Here is a 22,109-nt window from a genome sequence, read left to right on the forward strand (position 1 = left end):
GAGGCGCTGCAGAGGGACAAGGAGGAAGCAGGCCGATGAGCCCTGGTTTACAAAACCCTGGTGGCAGAGGAAGTTCTGGGCACGTGTCCCCTGATTGAAAAGGTGGCCACTGCCCTGAGTCGAGCTGAGGGCAGGAGCTGGCAGTGGCGTGGGTCGGCAGTACCTTCAGGAGCTGGGACAGCGTGTCCAACACCTCGGGGGGCCCGACCTCCAGGCCTTCGTCGCGGCCCGTGGCTCTCTTCTTGTAAGTGACGTTGCCCAGGTACAGGATGGCTGACAGGACGGAAAAAATCCTGGGAGAGAGAAAGCGCGCAAGTGGGGCTGCCTCTACATTTGTAAGATAAGAAAAGGGGCCAGGGACGGGCTGAACTTGTAAACCCAGCAAGTTCCAATGAGAACTGAAGGAGCTTGAAAATCATCTTGTTCTCTGTGGACGCCGCCCTCTGTGTGGACGGCTCCTTGGACTTATTCTGTTTTGGTGCTGGGGATGGAACCCAAGGCCTCACGCATGCCGAGCAGTGCTCCACCCCTGACCTCTGTCCCCAGCCCCTTGACTTTTTAAAAAGGAGAGGGAGAGCTACAAAAAACATTTTCTGGGCGGGGTTCTGGGTACAGAACCCAGGACCTTGCTCACGCTAGGCAAGCGCTCAACCACTGACCTATACCCACAGCCCTTTTTATCTTACACCAAGTCTCACTAAGTTGCTGAGTCTGGCCTTGAACTTGCAACCCTCCTGCCTTAGCCTCCTGAGTGGCCGGGGTCACGGCGTGGGCCACTACCTGGCTAAAATGTGCTTTTTCAGTGGAGGGACACCATGCGTGAACACAAAAGCACGATTCCCACGTGGCGCCCGTGGGATCGTCACAGGTGCACAGGCCTCCGGAACCAGCAGAAGCCCAATCTCCTGAGCCACCACGGGCCTGACCTCTGATGTGCTCTGCAGAGCTGGGTCTGGCCAGCTGTCACCAAGGGCTGTTGGGGGACCTGTTGTCCCTGACCCTGTGTGTGGCTGTGGCCTGACTATTGGCACTGGGGCCGGGTGTCCCTTTGCCGCGGGGCATCCTGTGCACTGCAGGCTGCTGGGCACACCCTGGCCTCCTCCCACCTGAGGCCAGGAGCACCCAACTCCCTTCCTAACTGCTGGGACAACCCCAAATGACTCAGACGCCAGCAAGTGTCCCTGGGGGCAGAGGGGACCCTGGGTGAGAGTGGCTCCTGTGGAGGGGCCAGAACTCTGCACACACGGCCCGTTTCTGTGGTCTGAGGCCAGGCGTGGTGGCACAGTATGTCATCCCAGCAATGAGAGTGGCTAAGGCAAGTCCAAGGCCAGCCAGGACCATCTAGAGAGGCCCTGTCTCAAAACGTAAAAATAAAAAGGGCTGAGGTACATGGAGTTCGGTGAGAGCACCCCTGGGTTCCACCCCTCGTACCACAAAAGAAACAAAATGAAACACAGGAAAGCACACACCGAGGCTCTGGCCTGCGAGGCTCAAGCGGTCAGTATCTGGCCTTCGTCAAGAGCCTGCCAACTCCTGCAGGATACCCTGGAATCTATTTACTGAATCTCCTGCTGGGGGCTTGAGGGGTCCCGGTTTCTCTGGGGTATAAGGGAGGAAGCCGTGGGACCCATGCACGTGACCACAGGGAACAAATGCGCGAGTCTGGCAGCACACACACAGCTTCTGTAGAGACGGCCGCGTGGTTTTCCAAAGTCGCTGCCCTGATCGGTGTCCTCCCAGGGGCATGTGAGCGTGTGCACAGTGGGTACTGGCTGTCCACCCGTCCACCTGGGCAGGAATGGAGAGCGCCTCAGGTGGTTTTAATTTTTTTTCTTTTATGGTGCTGGAAACGGAACCAGGGACTCGCGCCGGGCAGGCGCTCTCCTGCTCCGCCCCAGCCCAGCCCTCTTCTCTTCTTTTTGAGAGGGGTCTCACTATGCGGCCCGGGCTGGCCTTGACCTTCTGGGTGCAAGTGTCCCTCCTGCCGTGGCTTCCTGAGTAGCTGGGCTGCTCCTCCTGGGCCATGCTGAGCTTGTTTTTAAATAAAAGCACGACTGTTTTGACTGGCCTCCTGGGGCCAGGGCTGACTCCCTTCCTGTGCCCGCTGGCACCGCGCTGCCCTTCTCAGCCTGATTCTGTTGGGACGCTGCCTGTTTTCTACTGGGCTGTGGGTCAGATCTGAGTGCAGGAGCCCGTGCGCCCCCTGCAGGCATGACAGGCTGGCTGATGCCCACTTACTGCTTCTTAGTGGCCGGCAGGAAGCCCACCATCTCCATGGCCTGCTTGAGTCTCTCAAAGTCATGTTTCAGGTCTTCTCCATCTTCAATGTTCAAGTTATGCTGAAAAAACAAAGGCGTTGGCACCGTGGGTGTTTCCGGGCTGGCGAGGGTGGCCTGTGAGGGTGATTTTGGCGGGGACCGATGGGGCAGGGCCCAAGGCGGAGGGCGTGAATGGGCTCCTTTATGCCGCCTCCTTGGAGCCAGTCTGGAGGCCGAGGAGGGCCAAGGCAGGCGGCCTCTGGCCTCCTGGTGGCTCCTAAACAGCCCAAGGGGAACAGAGGTGACCTGTGTGGCTGGGGCTGGTGGCTGTTTACCTGGTTGAGGTAGAAATAATCTTCAGGCTGCTTAAGCTGAAATTCTTGGCGCTCTTCCTCGCTGACACCGAGTAACAAATAATAAAACACGTGGTAGTTCCTGTGGGTCAAAAGGAGGGAAAAGAGTCATTTCTGCAGGCCAAGCAGAGCCACTTCACATGTCTGAGACACCACACGAGTGCATATAAACTCAAAGCCCAAGTTGGTTTTATTACGACTTATAAAACCATGGGACTGGTCAAGCGAGGGCTGGGGGCTGGGCACGAGTCTTGCTCCCGTCAATCAGAGACGTTTCTGATCTAACCACATTTTGGGCAGATCCCTGAACACCTACGGTGGGTAAGGTCCTCAGAGGCACAAAAGGGAGCATGAAGCTCGAGGCCAAGGGAGTGGGCGGGGAGGAGGCGGGAGGGGAGGAGGCTGGCCGGGACACATCCTTGCTCCCAGAGGATCAGCCACACTTCCCCTCAAGTTCCCCGGACCCCAGGATACTTGCTTTGCCCTTGGCAGGGACAAAGGCAGATGTAGGGGTGCACTCAAAGGGCCCCTAAGGAATCATCCCGTACCTCTCATCCTTCTCCCGAGAGACCAGGCGAGACTTTTCAAGCAGATATTTTTCAACCACAGCTCTGTCATCGAAAGAAACAAGAAGTCACCTATTTTGGTATGATTTTAACGCTTGCTTTCTTCGCCAGTTGTTGGGTGGAACCCAGAGTGAATGAGCTGCACCCCGGCCTGAGCTTTTTTTTCTTGAAGGACTGTGTCACTCTGTACTTGGTGCTGTGGCTCCTGGCGGCTGCAGATGACCTGCCCTCAGTGCGACACACATGAAGCCCTCTGCAGCTGCCGGTCCTGCCTTCCAGCAAGGATCCATGGAAACAGGAACCTGAGCTGACCATGGCTGGACCTGGAAGCCCGACAGGCATCCTGCGAGACCTGGACCACCAAACCCACTCACTCAAGGACTACCCCAGAATGTGCACCCTGCTCCCCAACGATGAAATATTTTTCCAATTGCAAAACAAAGTTATTTGAGGATCATGACTCAATTTTACTCATTTGCTTGTGTAGACTCTAATGGAAAACGTAAACAGAAGGCAACCGATCCACGCTGACACTTTACTGATTACCGACACACAATAAGCTGCACCCATTCAATGTGCACAATTCAATCTCTGACATGCTTAAACCCTGGGACGACCACTACCAGGATCGAGATAGCAAACATCCAGTGCCCTAAAGTCTCCGCACCTCATCATCCCTCCCTGTCCCCCACCCTCAAGCAGCCACCAACTAGCTTTCTGCCACCACAGATCAGTGGGCCTTTACTAACAGTCAAAGACACAGAATTCTACAGTAGGGACACTGTGTCTGGCTTCCTTTTTTTTTTTTTTTTAATTAATTAACTTATTTTTTAAGTTGTTGTAGAGGAACAGAATGCCTTTGTTTTAATTTGGTTATTTTATGTGGTACAAGAATCGAACCCAGGGCCTCACACATGTCAGGCAAGCGCTCTGCCCTGAGCCCCAGCCCCAGCCTGTGTCTGGCTTCTTATGTTCAGCACAATGGTCCTGAGATGCAGCCACACCGCAACATGAATACAAACTTCATTCCTTTTTTCCCATTTTTTATGGCTGAATAATATTCCACTGTATGGATGAACATTTTGCTGGTGAGCATGTGTGCTGTTTCCAGTTTTAGGGTATTTGAGACGATTCTGCCGTGGACATGTGTGTACACTGAGTCTTCATATGGACCTACTGTGTTCCCGTTTCTCCTGGGCTAGTGCCCATGGGTGGAACTGCTGCAGGGTCCCGTGGTAATTCCATGCCCAGTTTTAAGGACTGCTAAATATTTTCTTAAGGCAGCTGCGGTGTCTTCCACTCCCAGGAGCAGCGCGGGAGTTCCACTCTCTTCACAAGCCCACCAACGGTTTTTGAGTCTCCTTTTTCATTCCAGCCGTCCTAGCCGGGGTGACACGGCGGTTTTGACTTGCGTTTCCCTGAGGACTAGTGATGCTCAGCATCTTCGTGTGCTTGCTGCATGTGAACGTCTCTCCCTTGTGGTGCTGGGGATGGAACCCAGGGCTCATGCATGCTAGACAAGTGCTCCACCACTGACCTGCACCTCTAACCCAACATCTCTCTCTCTCTCTCTCTCCCCCCCTCCCTTTTTTTTTTTGGTACTGAGGATTGAACCCAGGATGCTTAACCACTGAGCCACATCTCTAGCCATTTTTCATATTTAGAGACCTCACTGAGTTTCTGAGGCTGGCTTTGAACTCGTGACCCTCCTGCCTCAGCCTCCCAAGCTGCTGGGATTATAGGCATGTGCCACCGCGCCTGGCCCTACATCTCTTTTGAGGAGCGTCTCCTGAGGTCTTTCTCTTACAGCTATTATTGCGCTGTAAACACAAGTCCTCTGCTGGGGGTCCGATCTGCACGTGCCTTCTCTGGATCTGAGACTGGCCTCTTCATTTCTGTTGGTGTCTTTCTGAAGAGCAGGGCTCTCTGCTGCACGCTGGTACTCAGCCATTTATTGATCACTTCCTTTGTACCCAACAGTGAATGTTTCTTCCAAATTAAATTCTTGCAGTACTCATGGGAAGTTTGGCCATGGGGGTGCTGGAGCCGAGTCAGGGTGCCTGTGCAGCCAGTCTCCAAGCTGATGCAGGCTGAGGAGCCCTTATCCAAAAGGCCTGGGACCAGAAATGTTTTGGATTTTGTTTCCAGATTCTGGAATGTTTATGTACATTTGAGAGAGATCTTGGGGACAGGGCCTGAGTCCAGACACAAAATCCACCTGTGTCTCATGTATCCCATGTGTACCTCCTGGAGGTGATTTTTACAGTCTTCTGAGTGCACCCTTGTTTTGTCTGCAACCCATTCCCATGAGGCCGGGTGTGAACTTTTCCACCTGTGGTATCGTGTTGGTGCTCAGAACTTTTGGATTTTGGAGCTTTTGGATTAGGGATGGTCACCTGTAGAAGCAGCCGTGAGTGCTTCCTGGGGATCGACTGTGCTCTAGGCATCGCCTACAGCACTCATGGGGCGGCCGAGGTGCCTGCTGATAGACGGGAGCTGAGGGTGGAGAGGCCATGCGCTGCCAGGAGCCCATGGAGGGAGGTGGCCTGGATGCTATTTCCGCACCCATCAGGGCTCCACAGGTCTGGAGGGGCAGGGTGTGGGCGGGTCCCACTGTCACTGGACGGAGCTGGGTGGTGCCTGCAGACCACCTCCTCCAAGCCTGCTGTTTTACAGGGAACACAGCTGTGCCGAGGGAGAGCAGGGTCTGGGACGGCACGAGGCCCCTGGTCTAGGGCTGGCTGGACACACCTGCCTCTCTCCAGGACAGCAGGTCTGCAGGAGGAGGCGTGGCACGCACAGGGGTCTTCACACCCGAGTCCTCACTCGCTTCAAAATAGGAGGAAAAAAAAACCGTCTTCTTCCACTCCGCCCCCCAGGAGCTGGGTAGGCTTGGACTGCCCCTGCCCTTGGCCTTGAGAAACGTCACCTGCCCAAAATGAACTAAAGCAGAACTGGATCAGAGTCTGCTCCCAGGACAGGACAGGAAGGGCACCCCCACAGCGAGGCTGGGCCCTGGTGTGGCTCCAGGTGGGAATTCCTCTCCAGAAGCCTCGGCACGGGCGGCACTTCCAGAAGCTCATCTGTGAGATCCGAGGCTGCTGGCTTCGATGGGAGCCTGCAGCAGGCAGGGCAGGCTGGTATCATGGGTTCAATTAGGTCCCTCAGAAGCTATGTCACTTGGAACCCAGAATGTGTCCCTCCTTGTCCTCGGCTTCATGTTCTGTGATTTTAGTTATCCACAGCCACCAAGATCTGAAACTATTAAATGAAAAATTCCAGAAATAAACAATTCATAAGTTTTGAGCTTTCCTTCCTTCTTTCCTGTGGTGCTGGGGGAGGATCCTAGGGCCTCCTGCATGCTAGGCAAGAGCTCTAACACCGAGCCACATTCCTAACCCCTAATGCCTCAGTTTTGAATTGCACATCATTCTAAGTCGTGTGATGGTATCCTGCACCACTCCAGAACCCAGGAATCATTCCTCTGTTCAGTGTGTCCAGGCTGTATATGCTACCTGCCAGTTCGTAGCCATCTTGGTTATCAGATCATTTTTCACTAGATGGATGTGATTGGTTCAAGTAACTTTTTTTTTTTTTCTTTTGGTGCCAGGGATTAAACTCAGAGACACTTAATCACTGAGTCACACACCTTGCCTTCTCCTTTTTAAAAAAATTCTCTTTATTTGAGCAGGGTCTCCCTAAATTGCTTAGAGCCTTACTAAATTGCTGAGGCCAGCTTTGAACTTTGATTCTCCTGCCTCAGCCTCCTGAGTGCTGGGATTATAGACAAGGACCACCACACCTGGCTGGTCCAAGTACCTCTTACTTTCCCTGATAATGGCCCCAAAGCACAAGAGTGTCGCCTCTGACAATCTGGATATGTCGGAGGACTGTGAAGTGCTTCCCTTAAGTGAAAGGTGAAAACTGACCACAGATGTGAGCTGTGGGTTGGACCCTGAACATCCCCCAGGGTCATGTGTTAAAGACCTGCTCCCAGCCAGTGGTGCCACTGGGCGTGATGGGACCTTCAGGAGATGGGCCTGGGGGGGGCGGGATTTTAGGTCCCTGGAGCGGGCCCTGGAAGGGGCTGTGGAACCCTGGCCCCTTTCTTTTCCTCTTTGGCTCTCTGGCTCATGCTGGAATGGTTCTGCTTTGCTCTGACGTTTTGCTTAAGCACAGGCCCAGAGCAATGGGGGGTCAGTGATGGCCTGGAACCTCCCCAACTAGGTGCCCAAACAGACCTCTTCTGAGTTGGTTACCTCAGGCATCGTGTGCAGCTGGAAGCCGACCAGGGCAGTGTGCTGGGGCAGGGCGGGGCCTGGGGCGGGGCTGGGGCTGGGCTCAGGGGCAGAGGCTCGCCTGGCACAAGCGAGGCCCTGGGTTCGATCCTCAGCACCATATAAAATAACTGAAGGTGTTGTGTCCACATACAATTAAAAAGGATTAAAAATACACGTGTGTGTCTTGGGAGAACCAGCACACGTAAGGGCCGGCAGTGTTTGAGGTTTCAGTCACCCACCGGGGGTCTCAGCATCTTTCACAGATCGGGCGGGGTGACTGCATTTGGACAAAAAGTCTTGGTGGATGTCATTGAGGATCTTGAGATCATCCTTCATGATCTGGGTGTGCCTTAAATCCAATGACAAATGACCTTATAAGAGGACAGGAAAGACACACAGACAGGCAGGGACGGGATGACGCCACTGCGAGCCCAGGAGAGCTGGAGGCGCCGGCCAGGAAGGACCCTTGGAGCTTCCCAAAGGAGTCTGGTGACACCTGACAGACTCGTGGCTTCCAGGGCTGCGACAGAGTCGGTCCCCATTCTTCTCTTATAACTTTCCCGAGGTGCTGGAACCTGGAGCCCCCACATGCGAGGCAAGTGCTCTGAGCCACCCTGGGCCCCCAGGACGTGTATTTTAATAAGAAACCATGGGGTGGGAAGGGGTTCACCGTGGAGGACAAGTGAAGGCTGAAGGGCGGGCGGCTGGCTGCAGGGGTCTCTGATCAGCTGGGGCACAGATGCCCACGGCAGCAGCTGAAGGAACCACTGAGTGGCTTTTGGGGGCTGAGGCACCGGAGAATCATCGGGCTCGGGGGGCCAAAGCAGACCCTGACGTCACCCTCCCTACTGCCACCTGAGCCTGGGCAGTGGGAAAAGGGCAGACGCTAGGCTGGAGGATCCAAGAGAACAGCAGTTGCATTCAGGCCCCGCGTGGACCGTCTGGGAAGCAGCTGCTGGCCAGGCTTAGGAAGAAGAACACACTGAGGGCCTTGACCAACCCCACTGCCTCGCAGACCTTCCCGCCAGCACTGCAGCTGTGGGAAGGTCCCCGTGAGGAGCCAGCAGAGGGCCCTGCTGGGTGCTGTCCACGGGTCACCTACAGACCCTCTACCCCCGGCCACATTCACCCATCTACCCACCCTTCGCCTGCCACCCACCAACCTGTCCCTATATCCACTCAGGAACCCCACCTCCCTTCAGCACTCCCCTGGACAACCGCCTCACCTGCTACCGAGCGTCACATCTCAAGGAGCACATGCTCAGCAAATGTCAAGGCCACATCCATTTGGCCTGTGATACGCCTACACCAAGACCAGGAAGCAGGCTGGCTGTCCTCACCGGGGTTGGCAATGCCTCACACCAGCGCCTCCAGCTCAGCACACCTGCTCCCGCAGACCCCCGCCCTCACCCCGTTTCCTACCTCGACCCGCTGTGAGGACCTCGCAAGGCCTCAGGAGCACACCCGCAGTGGCTGAGCTGTAGGTTGGACCCTGAACATTCCCCAGGGTCCACGCATCTGCTTCCCTGCATGAGGCAAAAACCTGCCCCGTCCACCCCCGGCTCCCCCCACCCCCGGCGGGGAGGGGACTCACCCTCTCACAATGCCGCTCTCCAGGTAGTTGACTTGGATGAATTTCCCGAAGCGGCTGGAGTTGTTGTTGTGGGCTGTCTTGGCGTTCCCGAAGGCCTGTGCAGGGAACAGAGGCAGGGCTCAGACCCCAGGTGAGGCTCCCACGGGCCTCAGACCAGGGCTCCCTCTGGCACCGAGTTTGTGTCCACAGAGCCATCTGCAAGTCACCACCCACAGGACCAGGAGAACTGGCCATCACAGCAGTGGGCAGCTGAAGTGCGCCGGTCTCTGCGGCTGGGCCGTGTGGGGTGCTAGGTGCTCAGGCTCTGGCAGTTAGAAGGCCAGCTGTCGGGCTGGGGCAGCTCTAAGGTAGCGCGTGCCGAGTGTGGCCGGCCCTGGGTCCGGCCCCGGGTCCAGCCCCGCCACAGCAAACCAACAGAAAAGTCAGTTTCGGAACTTCTTCAGTTACAGTCGCCCGTCCCCATGTCCAAGGAGACTGGTTCCAGGAACATCCCAGATATGAACACCCCGGGATGCTCAAGTCTCCTCACGAGGGACACAGAGAGCGCTCGGGACCTCCTACGTCTCCCGTGTTTCAGTCTCCTCTGGGTGACGCGCCATCCCTAACACATGTAATGCTCCGGAAACTGCTGCTACCTGAGCTGCTTAGGAACATTGTTGAGGAAGTCTGAGTGTGACAGAATGCCATTCTGCGTCCCCTGAGGGTATTTTCAACTCAAGGTTGGCTGAATCTGCGGACGTGGAAGCCACGGGTACAGAGGACCCCTGGACCACTATGCATAGGGTGCACTTTGGGGTCCGTGAGGCCAGGTGCTGACAGCTCCTGGCCAGGCCTGCGCGGGTCTCCATGGGCACCATGCACTCCAGATGCAGCTGGGGCCGTGACAGCATCTGATCTGCGACGAGGACATACTGTTGGGGCTCTCCAGAAGGTCCTGCCAGCCTCTGGGCCCATCTGGGCTCAGGCTGTGCTGGGCAGCAGGCAAGGAGCAGGCAGGCCCAGCTCGGAAGAGCCAGGAGTCCGGGAGGAAGGCACTGGGGAGTTTTTAAATTGGGAGTACAAGCAGCGCACCAGCTCGCCCTTCAGAAGCGGGCGCAGAGGCGTGTCCAGTGGCACTCAGCGCGTTCACAGCCTGTGCAGCACCTCTATCTGGTTCCAGAACGTTTTCATCCCCCAAAAGGAAGCCTTGTCCCTTAGTCACTCCCGCCCCAGCCCCTGGCGGCTCCCGATCTGCCTTTGGGATCTGCCTCTGGATTCGCCGGTCCGGGACACTCCCCATGGGCTGCATCCTGTGCTCGGAGGGCTGGTGTGCCCAGCTGCCGTCACTCGGCACCGTGTTCTTGAGGCTCGGTGGCACGAGTCAGTGCCCCACTCCTGTGTCACAGCACGACAGTCCCGACCTGTCCTGAGGAGCCCGCAGGTAGGGAAGGTGTGTGCCGCTCCGGGGCTACCACCACCCAGATTAAGTCAGAACACCCCTCGACGCCCAGGTGCCCAGGAACTGCTCCCAACCGCGAACCCGCTGACCCAGAGGGTTGAAAGAGAGAGGGGAGGACAGTCTTGGCAGACTGTTGGGCAGGGAAGGTGCCCAGGGCAGGAAGGGAGAGGCCGAGGGAGGTGGGGGCCATGGGGCCTGGCAGAAGAGGGGCAAGGAGACCGAGCTGGTCCCATAATCTGGCCCCAGTGGCGGGGGAAGAGGAGACAGGAGGAGGCGACACTGAGGTCTCACACAGAAAGGGAAGTCTGGTGGCAGAGAGAAATCTGCTGGGCTGACAGCGCTCCTGTTTGAGAAGGCCGCACCGTGCAGGAAGCCAGGTCGCAGGGGAGTAGGTGGCAAGGCCACTGCCAAGATCCCCCTCTGATGGGGGCAGAGGTGGGCAGTGGAGAAAGAAGGCTGAGGGGAGGGGGCTAGGCACGCAGGGTTACACTGAAGACACTCCCTCTTTGCTGGGGAGTGAACCCAGGGCGCTCCACCGCTGAGCCGTACCCTCAGCCCTTTTCACATTTTGAAACAGGTTCTTGCTAAGCTGTCCAGGCTGGCCTTGAACTTGCGATTCCGGTCTCAGCTTCTTGAGTCAGTGGGAAGAACTGAAAGTTTCTGAGTCTGATGTGATGCTACATGTGGAAAATTCCACATCATGAAACTTCTGCTTCACGAACAACAAATATTTATACACACACACACACGCATGCACACCCCCGTGTATATATACACACACAGTGTTTAGTTTTATTTTCTGAGATGGGTCCACTTAAGAGAGACCAGTTGGCTGGTCTCAAACTCTCGGGCTTCAGTAGTCCTCCGGCCTTGGCCTCCCTAGACACCGTGACAAGTGTGTGCATCACTCAGGCAAAAAACTAGTCAGAGTGTATGAAATCACCCTCAGGCCACGTGCATGGGGTGCATCTGGCACATCAGTGAATGCCATATTTAGACTGGGTCCCACCCTGAGAGATCTCAGTATATAATGCAAATACTCTCCCGTCTAAAAAGATCCAAATTCCAAAACAATTCTGGACCCAAGTGTTTTAGATAAAGGACATTCAACTGGCATTAGGGGGCTCCAGGAGGAGATAGGCCATGAGGTTGCCACTGTCATGAGTGAGACTAGGGCCCTGGTAAGAGACGATCATGTCAGGTGCAGGGCACACACCTGAAACCCAGCAACTTGGGAGGCTGAGGCAGGAGGATCGCAAGCTCGAAGCCAGTGAAACCCTGTGGTAGGGACCCTTGGGGTCCACCCCAGCTCAGGACATTTCTAGCACAGGGAAAAGGAGACAACAGGGAACTCCCTCACGCCTCCCACCAGGTAAGGACGCAGACAGAGACATCTTCTGTGAACCAGGAAGTGGGCCTTCCTAGACGCCAGATCTGTGGGTGCCCTCACCTTGCCCTTCTCACTCTGAAACTGGAGAAATGCATCCCATGGGCCGCCTGGTAGGTGGTAGTTTGCTACAGGTCTGTCACTGGTATGGTCTAAAGGTCCCCCCAAAATTCATGCTGAGCCAGGCGCAGTGGCCTGCGTCTGTTATCCCAGGGGCTTGGGAGGCTAGGGCAGGAGGATTGTGAGTTCAAAGCCAGCCTCAGCAACTTAGCAAGGCCCTAAGCAACTCAGGGAGACCCTGACTCTAAATAAAATATATAAACAGGGCTGGGGGTGTGGCTCAGTGGTCAGGCCCCTGGGTTCAATCGCAGGTCCCCAAACACTAAACAACACTCAGATGAAATGTAACTTGCCTTGAGAGGCGTCAGAGGTGGGATCAGGCAGGAACTTTGGGAGGTGACTGAGATTAGATGAGGCCATGAGGATGGGTCTTCATGATGGCTTTATAAGAGGGGGTACCCTAAACTAGCAGCTTGCTGTCTTGCCATATGATGCTCTGGGCTACCTTGGGACTCTGCCCAGAGTCCTCACCAGCAAGAAGGCCTTCACCAGATGCAGCCCCTTGACCTTAGTAAACTCTTATTCTTTATAAAGTTCCCAGTCTTTGGTATTTAGTTATAGCCACAGAAAATGGACTAAGACAATCAATGACAGGAGTTTGTGGGGCAGCCCGAAGGGAGAATTCCATAGGAAAGCATCTATTAGTGGAAGGCCCAGAGACTGGCTCAGTGTGAGGCCTGGACAGAGCTTGAAGCCAGATAAAGGTCACACCTGGGCCCACGTGGTGTGGGTAAATTCCTCCACATTCTGGCTGATCACTTGTGGGAAAGGCACAGAAGGGACACGGGCTGTGGGGCGACAGCAGAGTCGAGATGCCAAGTGGGAAGTGATAAGGAGAAGGCCCCAGGGGCATGACCTGGCCTCCTAAGTGACAGGTCCATTCAGCGAGGGCAGCGGCTTGGTGCCTGGGGAGGGCCTGCAGGGGCCTTGTACACGGCTGATACAGATGGGCACCTGGGCTCTCACTGAGGGTCCCACACATGCTGTGCCCAAGTGTGGAGGGCCCTGAGGTGACAAAGCCGCGTCCCCAGGCTTAACCTCCGTCCTCCCCAGGGTTGGCCCAGGCGTCCCTGGGCACTGTTCCCATTTCCTCAGGCTCCACCGACCGCAGGTCAGGCCTGGAACTCAGGCAGGAGAGGTGCCTTAGCCTGGGGCCAGGCCAGGCCCTCCCCACCCTGTGGGGGACCCAGCAATGTCCTGCCTTGTGTTGAGACTTGAGGAAGCATCCTGTGCCCAGGCTCCCAGTCAGCCTCACCCGAGAGGTCTATGAAGTCCACCCAAGGGAACCCAGGGAAGTGGCCCAAGAAGCCGGCTAAGCGCCCTAACTACAGGCTGGAGGCCTGTCCTTGTGCGGCGCTCTGTCATCGGTGGTGGGGCGTCCAAGGTAGGAGAGAGTCTGCCTCTGGGCTGAGGCTCCCCTGGTGCCTGGACACCCTGGAGTCAGTCACAGGGCTCACTTCCACCCCCCAGGACAAGCCCCTGTGGCATTTTCTAAATGACAGCCAGGCCTGGTCTGGGGACAGACAAGTGGGAATGCCTGCGGAGGGGGGGGGGTTGGAGATGCCCTCCCCACCGCCAAGGCCACTGGGGGGCTGGCCTTCTGGTTCCGCGATTACCGTGCAGGCTGAGGCTGCTCCCGCGCCTGGTGACCTCATGCGTCTGGTATGCGGTCTCACACACTGTGACTTTTCAAAGCCGTCTAAAAATATCCGGCTGGTGCTATTATACATCCGAGGAGGAAATGCTGGCCCGGCTGGTGCCTGCTTGCTGCCAGGGGTGCTATTGTACGGAGCTCCGGGCAGCCAGGGGCACATGGGCTCAAGGCACGGGAGGCTGGCTGCTGGACAGGGACCATGTGGGGTTGAGGGTGGGCAGGAGGAGGAAGTGGCCCCCGGGTGTCAGCAATAATGTGATGCAATCTGGCACAGGGACTGGAAAGGCCATATGCTAATGCCATTGTCCCCCAGGCCAGAAGCCCCACTGGCCCCGCAAGATGCAGATGGAGAAGGCCTCTGCTTTCCCAGAAAGCACTTCTCGCTCCTGTATGATGTGGAAGACACGACGCCAGCCCCACGCTTTAGAGAAACAGCCTGGTCAGAGCCGCAGTGCTGCCCTGTGCACCCACGGGAAACGCAGGCAGCAGGCCCAGGGCACTGCACCCTGCCTCAATGGCGCACCCTCCAAACAGCCAGGAAATGAAACAGCGGTGAGCGAATAAAGAAAACGTGGTCCACAAGATTCCTGGGAAAGCTGGGAATGGAACCACCATTTGACCCAGCTATTGGCCTTCTCAGACTATTCCCCGAAGACCTTAAAAGAGCGTACTATAGGGATATGCTACATCGATGTTCATAGCAGCACAATTCACAATAGCTAGACTGTGGAACCAACTTAGATGCCCTTCAATAGATGAATGGATTAAAAAATGTGGCATTTATACACAATGGAGTATTACTCAGCACTAAAAAATGACAAAAGCATGGCATTTGCAGGGAAATGGATGGCATTAGAGCAGATTATGCTAAGTGAAGCTAGACAATCCCTAAAAAACAAATGCCAAATGTCTTCTTTGATATAAGGAGAGCAACTAAACACAGAGCAGGGAGGAAGAGTATGAGAAAAAGATTAACATTAAACAGGGATGAGAGGTGGGAGGGTAAGGGAGAGAGAAGGGAAATTGCATGGAAATGGAAGGAGACCCTCATTGTTATACAAAATTACATACAAGAGGATGTGAGGGGAAAGGGAAAAAAAATCAAGGGAGAGAAACGAATTACAGTAGATGGGGTAGAGAGAGAAGATGGGAGGGGAGGGGAGGGAAGGGGGGATAGTAGAGGATAGGAAAGATAGCAGAATACAACAGTCACTAGTATGGCAATATGTAAAAACGTGGATGTGTAACCGATGTGATTCTGCAATCTGTATACAGGGTAAAAATGGGAGTTCATAACCCACTTGAGTCAAATGTATGAAATATGATATGTCAAGAGCTTTGTAATGTTTTGAACAACTAATAATAAAAAAAATTAAAAAAAAAAAAAAAAAAGAAAAAGAAAACGTGGTCCACACAACCACAGAACACTACTCAGCCTCAAAAAAGAGGTTCTGTCACACACGGCACCGTGGCTGAACCTGCTGGACGTTATGCTAAGTGAAATAAGCCAGACAAGAAAGACAAGCATCTCACCGTCTCCCTCGCGGAAGCCAAGAGCAGACAGTGGAACGGTGTGGCCAGGATGGGGGCGTGCTGGGAGGTGCAGGTCAGAGGGCACGAGACTTTAGTTCCTCAGGAGGAGCAAGTTCACGAGGCCTATTACACAACATGGCGACTACAGCTAATAACCATGGATTCTGAGAATGGCGAAGAGAGTAGGTTTTAAGCGTTCTTATGTAAAAAATGCTAAGTACGTGAGCTAATGCACATGCTAATTAGTTCAACATACCCGTGCAGCACAACGTATGTGTTTCAAAACATGCTGTACACCACAAATACAGACTTGGTGTGTGTTGGTTCTGGAGCAGGAACCAGGGCCTCACGTGCCAGATCAGCTCTCCACCACTGAGCTACACTCCCAGACCTTTTTGTTTTGAGACAGGATCTTACTCAATTCCCGAGGCTGGCCTTGCATGTGTGATCCTCCTGCCTCAGCCTCCCCAGTAGCTGGGATTACAGATGTGTGCCACTGCACCTGGCTGCAGTGTGTCTGGAATGGGAGTTATTCAATCACACTTGTCAAAGTACAGTAAGGAAAACTATCCAGGATCACTACAATACGTACAGAGACCCTACAATGGGGTCCTGCAGTGGGGAACAGAGATTGGCTCCGCGACAAATATAGCACCAGAAATTGAAACTGACGGCTACGGGGCAGTGGGTGAAAATCACTAAGAGGAACCCTCAGGGCTGCGGGGATCCTGGCTGAACCGACCTAACAGGATTCTATCTGAAGACAGGCTGGGCAGTCGGACATGAGCTGGGGATGGCGGAGATGGAGGAATCAGACGCAGAGGTGAGCAGATGTGCCGAATGAGTGGGGAGGGGAGATTCTTGCTAAACTGACTTGGCAGGGCTCCTGCTAAGACTGGATTCTACAAGGAAATATCAATGTTCCCCACCTAGATGGGGCTGTATCTCCACACACCCACTGTAAGCTGAAAATATCACTGAGTCAAGTGTGCACCGAGTCTACCTCACCTCCGAGCCCGGGCTCAGCCACGCAGCGCGCCTGCCTGTGTTCCCCCAGGGCCGCAGGGCTGGCAGCAGACAGAGAGCTGGACTGCAAATGGCTAGCCCAGGAAAAGAGCCGATTCTCAATTCCAAGTAGCCTCTACTGAGTGTCACCGTCTCTGTGCCATTACAGAGCTGAACCGTCGTTGAGTCAGGGGCCATCTGTATACAGAAGGTCTGGGGGAAGGTTAGGAGAAGGTTTAGATTTAGGTTTGGCTCATCAAAGAACCTTTGGCAGGAAACACCCAGGGCTGAATGCCCTACTTGGGCTCGCATTCTAGAAAGCACTTTTCTTTTCTTCCCTCCCCACTGCTGGGGAGAACCCAGGGTCTCACACATGCTAGGCAGGGGCTCCGCCATGAGCCACACCCCTCCTCCTGGAAGACGCCTTTCTCTATCTGAAAGGCTGGCTCTCCCTCACATGGAATGCACGTGACACTTCAGGGAATGCAGTGACCATGCAATGTGGCGAGTGTCAGCCCACTCGAGGCACACGCGGTGGGTTCGAGACTCTCTTATACTCACGTTTCCTCTAAAACACCGACTGGCTACCCCCATTTAAAAGGGGGAAACTGAGGCAGCAAGCGGTCAGCCCAAACCCCCAAAGTCTGAGAGCAGGAGGCTGACATGGTCTTGGGTCCTCTCTCCTAGCCCATGTCTTGCCTATTGACCCCAGAACACTCTCAGGCTGTGTCCCCTCACAGTCCCAGCTGCGTACTGGTCTTCAGTAACTGGACCAAGCCCTCAGCTGCTGGCCTGCTTTCCTGGACACACCTGGGTGCACCCACCTGCAGCCACACCTGTCCAGGTGGACAAGTGGGGACCTCTCATCCAGACAGCAGGGGCCAGGCAGGCAGGCTTCTAGACCTCTCTGAATTCACAGCTGGCCTCTCCCACATTCCCGAAGAAAACCGACCAGGATTCACATGGGCTAAGTCCAGCAAGCAGCGCTCGGCCTCTGGTTTCAGAACCCTGAGAACCTGTGGAAGGAGCCACTGAGGCACACTGTGCACTTGCTAGTCTCTTGTGCAGACAGGCAAACCCCAAGCTGGGTCTCCCCATGCCCGCCCCAGAGAGTGAGCCTGGAGTGGGATAACTGTCATCCTCAGACTGACCTGTGGCCATCAATTCTGTGACAAAGTTCTAGGATTCTTGTGTTTCATTGCGTCCAGAGTGTTCTATGGGGTAGCACAGAGTAAACTTCAGTCTCAGGGACCTCAGTGTCCACATTCTGAGGGCACAGGAAGAGTAACCTCTCATCCACTCCCTGCTGTGGTTCGGCTCGGGATCTTCAATGTCTCCGAAAGGCCGAGTTAAAGGCCTGGTCTGCAGCGTGGCACAACTAGAAGGTGGTGGGACCTTTAAGAGTGGCTCTGGTGGGAGGTCCCTTGAAAGGGACTGTGGGACCTCAGTCCTCCCTCTCTCCTTTGCCTCCTGGCCTCGAGGTGGGTGGCGCTGCTCCACTGCGTTCTCCGGCCATGTGCCATCTCTCCAGGCACAAAAGCACCGGGCCAACGGGTGATGGAGACGCTGACACCCTGAGCCAAACAGACCTCTGTTCCGTGGGAGGGGGTCACCTCAGGGTTTGCTGGTGACAGCTGCCTGGCCTGTTTACCCATGCACTCGTCAATTTTTTCACCTGTGCTGTGTGCTGGGCACCAGCGAGCCTGGCCCGCCCCTCTCAGCCAGAGTCTGGGTCACCACCTCCAGGAGCCTCCGCAGGCCTCGATGCCGCACTTCCCTGTGGCCGCCTCTCGGTGAGCCTGCCCGTCCAGCCACAGCCAAGCTCCCCTACGTCCTGACACCTGATCAGGGCAGGCACCCGATGGAGGAGAACCTCAGGAACGGCCTCAGTCTGTCAAAACCAAGCCATGATGGAGCCGCCAGGAAGGGCCAGGTGTCCCCACGTGTTGGCCCACGTGTCCCCCCTTCCAGCAGGAGAGGGATGGAGAGCTCTGGGCCCCAGCAAGGTGGCCCCAGCACTTGATATCCACATGACTTTTTTTCCAGGTCACCTCCCAGTTCTGGCAGTTTCTCTTCAGAGCCGAGGTTTGGCTCTGCTGCCCAGGAGTCCCCAGCTCCTGCTTCAAGCGACTCTCCTGCCTCTGCCTCCTAGAGCAGCTGGGCACCTGCGTGCACCACACCAGCTCCCGCCCACAACCTCCTGCCTGAAGCTGCCTGGTCCTCACACCCAGCAGAGAGAAAGGCCTGGCTGAGCTTCAGACCCGAGCACGCGGCAGCTGTGCCCAGGAGGCCCTCGAGGTGTCTTTGTCCCGAGGTTGTGCTGGACACAGGAGCCCATGGGCTGCGTCCCGCCCCGGTGGCCCAGGAGCCAGGAGGCTTGTTCTGCTGGGTTGGCTCAGAGTGGAGCTGGGGCTTCACCCTGGGAAACGCCAGGGAACGACCCTCAGGCCCCCTTGGCTCTTGGCCTGTATCTGTATCGGCAGGGTGCCCGTTTGTGAAGTCCCGAAGGCTTGGGGACAGCAGGAGTCCTGAGGCTAATGCCAGTCACCTGTACCCATCTGGGAAAATCAGTCCACGGCCTTGGGTTTCCTAGGAGATGGGGGAAGACGTGAGACGAGGGTCTTGGAGAATCCCTGCCGACAAACAGCCAGAGGCTGCCTAAGACGGGGCCGCGAAGGGCTTCCCAGCACCAGAAGGCGGAGGCAGGGGGATCGCAAGTTTCAGGCCAGCCTCGGCAACTGAGCAAGACTCTGTCTCAAAATAGAAATTAAAAAAGGGCTGCGATGTGGCCCAGTGATTAAGCACCCCTGGGTTCAATTCCCGGGACCGCAACGAAAGAAGATGGGAACGAGTTCCGAGAAAAGCACTCCTAGGCCATCTCACCACTGTGGAACAAGGTCTTAGGGAACATCCGGGTGTACAGGACCCGGGTGGCGCGGCCCACTGCACAGCGAGGTCTCCCGTTCCATCTACGCTGCTACCGATGACAGGAGTCCCCTTTTTAATGGCACAATAGCAGGCGCCGTGTCTCCTCTGGGTACTCCCTTTATCCATCCATCAGCTGCTGGACGCTTGGGCTGCTTCTGCTGCCTGGCTGTTGTGACGGGTGCCGCAGGGACGCTCCCGACAGTCCCCTGACACACTGCTCCATTCTTTCTGATACACACCAGCAGTGGGAGTTCCTTTTATTTTCTTGGTACCAGGGATGGAACCGGGGGAGCTTAGCCACTGAGCCACATCCCAGCCCTTTTTGGTATTTAATTTAGAGACAGGGTCCCGCTGAAGTGCTTAGGGCCTTGCTAGGTTACTGAGGTTGGCTTTGTACTTGAGATCCTCCCGTCTCAGCCTCCCGAGCTTACAGGTGTGTGCCACTGCGCTCGCCTAGGTAGCTCCTTTTCTAACTTTTTGAGGACTCTCCATACTCCCGCCACCCTGTCCCAAGTGTCCTCCACGGGGCCACCCTGTGTGCGAACACACTGCCTGTGGCTGCTTCCTTACTCACTGGTAGAACACAGTGAAAATGTGGTCATATGCTGTGTGATGACGTTTCAGTCAATGACAGGCCACATATATGACAGTGGTCTCGGGTGCCTTTAATGGAGCTGAAAAGTTCCTCCAGCCTAGTGACATCACAGCTGTTACAATGTCCTCATGTGTGTGGGGACACTGGCGTAAACACACCTAGTGCTCTTCTCGTCATGTGAAGGTACAGCTGCTCACACAATGAGGGACAGCGCCTCCTGTCTCGTGACGGCCAGTGACTGTGTCCCTGACTCACGTGGTGACCCTGCTGACTTGACTGCTTTTCAGAGTGTGCTCGCCTCACCTATAAACACGGTCACTGGGAGCAGCGTGCTGTCAGACCTGCAGCTGCCTCACTGGTCTCGGTGGCCTGCATCTCCGCAGGATGTCACTGGTCTCTGGATTAACTCTGCGTTTGGCTCCTCAAGGCCCCTGAAACAACAGGCTGCACCACCTACCTGTGGCGCTGGCCTCGTGTGCACAAGGCTACATCACCCAGGTGTGTGCAGCGCACTCTAGGACGCCGACCGGAGGACCAAGCCGCCTAGCACAGATCCTCAGAACCTACTGCCTCCTGTGGGACGCAGGACTGTGCTGTGACACGTGAAAATGATGACATCACACCCTCAGCAGCCATCGACTGGCGTTTCATCGGCACACAGAGGATGCAGGCTACCCTGGGGCTACAAGAGGGGAGGAGAGTCTTCGTGACCAAGACCGGGTGGCCGGGCAGCTGAAAATACTGACCACCTGGCCTTTTATGAGAATGTGCCAGCCGCTGCTCTGGAAGTTCAGTTAAATGGTCCCTCCTCCGAGGCCAGGGGAGGGCTCTGACCCTCAGACATGGCTATGTCACGCTGGGTAGGCAGGACAGGCGGAGTGGTCTCCTGAGGCATGGCAGGGACACAGAGAAGCAGGCCAGGAAGCACAGTGGGCAGGACAGGCCCACAGACTCCTAGGCCAAGGGAGGGCCAGGCAAGGAGAAGGGGAGACGCAGCCCAGCCCACTCCCTGGGACTGGGAGCAGGGGAGACGCAGGCCAGGCCGCCAGGCTGTAGGGAGGGAGGAAGTGGGAACCAGGCCCACGGGCTTTAGCTGACGCACGGCTTTCAGCAGAGCTGCTGTGGAGCGTGGGGGTGGAGGCACAAGGAGCTGACGTGGTGGTGGTAATGGAGGTGAGAGGCGGCAGCAGCCCTGGGGAGGTGGGACGAGGGACAGCCCCCGGCAGCCCTCTTGTGTGCAGGTGGCAGGTGCAGGCTCAGGCCGTCTGCGGATGCAGAGGCAGGAAGTGGAGGACTCACCCCAACCTCACGGCCCTGCCTTGCAGAGGAGGAAGTGGAGGCTCGGTAGGACCTGGCTCATACCCAGCTCAGCTCCCGCAGGGCTCTCTCCTCTTCCTGTTGCCCAAGGGGCTTGGGGCACCCTGCAGGTTCACAAAAGCCAGTCCTTCAGTCCCCAGAAGCCCAGATGAACCGAGGATGGCTGTCAGGGGTGCAGAGGGCTGGGTGACAATGGGACCTGCAGCCCCCTTGCCTCAGCGCCCAAGAGGCACCACCACTTGCAGGATGGAAATGGCAAACACTGAAAATGCGACAGCAACTCCCAGAGCCAAGGACAAGTCCCTTTAAGATAGACTGATTCCTCCCAAGGGCCTCAGGAGTGCTGGAGTTGGGGGGCAGAACCCTAAAACAACAAAACCCCCAAGTACAAAACAAGTTATCGAGACCTTTCTTATGTCACCAAAGTTTGGTTTAAGTTATCAGCAAACCACACGCTAGATCACAGGAAGAGTCAAGAACAAACCAAGCTTCGATGGGGAGGGTCCTGCTTGAGGAATTTGTCAAGTTTCCTGAGGCTTATCTTACGCCCAGGCCTGAACCATTCTCTTTGGAGTTGCTCTCTCGGGCACCTCCCCCTCGGTTTGATCCCTTGTGGATCAGACCCAGAGCCTCCTGCAAGCTGGCAAATGCTCAACCACTGAGGCACATCCCCAGCTCTTTAAATGCTTTTTAAATTTTGAAACAGGGTGCTGCTCAATTGCCCAGGGGCTGACCTTGAACCTTGAACTTGACATTCTCCTGCCTCAGCCTCCCAAGCAGCAGGGATTATAGGTACACACCATAGTACTGGGATTTCTTGGTTCTTTTTGAGTGGGAACATCAATCCACTTATTTTCATATTTGTGAATAAGATATCCATATTACATTTACATATTGCCCTCTTACGCCTGCTGTCATTATATCACATGGATTCTGATGTTACTGATTCTCAGAAATCTGTAATTTCTTTTCCTTTTTCCCCCCTGGGACACTCACAGAGCCTCTGTCTCATTCTTCCGATAGACAGCTTAAGAACCCAGGGGGTCGGGGTCCGTAACAAGAGCAGCAGGCCAGCCAGAGG

General features: G+C 55.7%; 1 protein-coding gene across 14 annotated transcripts in view; it reads right to left on the reverse strand.

The window, feature by feature from the left end:
* The window catches only part of Myo9b (myosin IXB), a 98,821-nt gene that overhangs the window by 41,300 nt on the left and 35,412 nt on the right, over positions 1 to 22,109 (reverse strand). For all 14 annotated transcript variants that reach the window (XM_071601316.1, XM_071601304.1, XM_071601311.1 and 11 more), the window contains exons 3-7: positions 9,052 to 9,146; positions 3,160 to 3,222; positions 2,594 to 2,693; positions 2,239 to 2,339; positions 164 to 293 (exon numbers count right to left, since the gene is read on the reverse strand). In XM_071601316.1, the coding sequence (XP_071457417.1) occupies positions 164 to 293; positions 2,239 to 2,339; positions 2,594 to 2,693; positions 3,160 to 3,222; positions 9,052 to 9,146 (489 nt within the window). The remainder of the gene's footprint in view (positions 1 to 163; positions 294 to 2,238; positions 2,340 to 2,593; positions 2,694 to 3,159; positions 3,223 to 9,051; positions 9,147 to 22,109) is intronic.

The sequence above is a fragment of the Marmota flaviventris genome, chromosome 1, assembly GCF_047511675.1.
Source record: "Marmota flaviventris isolate mMarFla1 chromosome 1, mMarFla1.hap1, whole genome shotgun sequence".
Classification (NCBI taxonomy): Eukaryota; Metazoa; Chordata; class Mammalia; order Rodentia; family Sciuridae; genus Marmota; species Marmota flaviventris.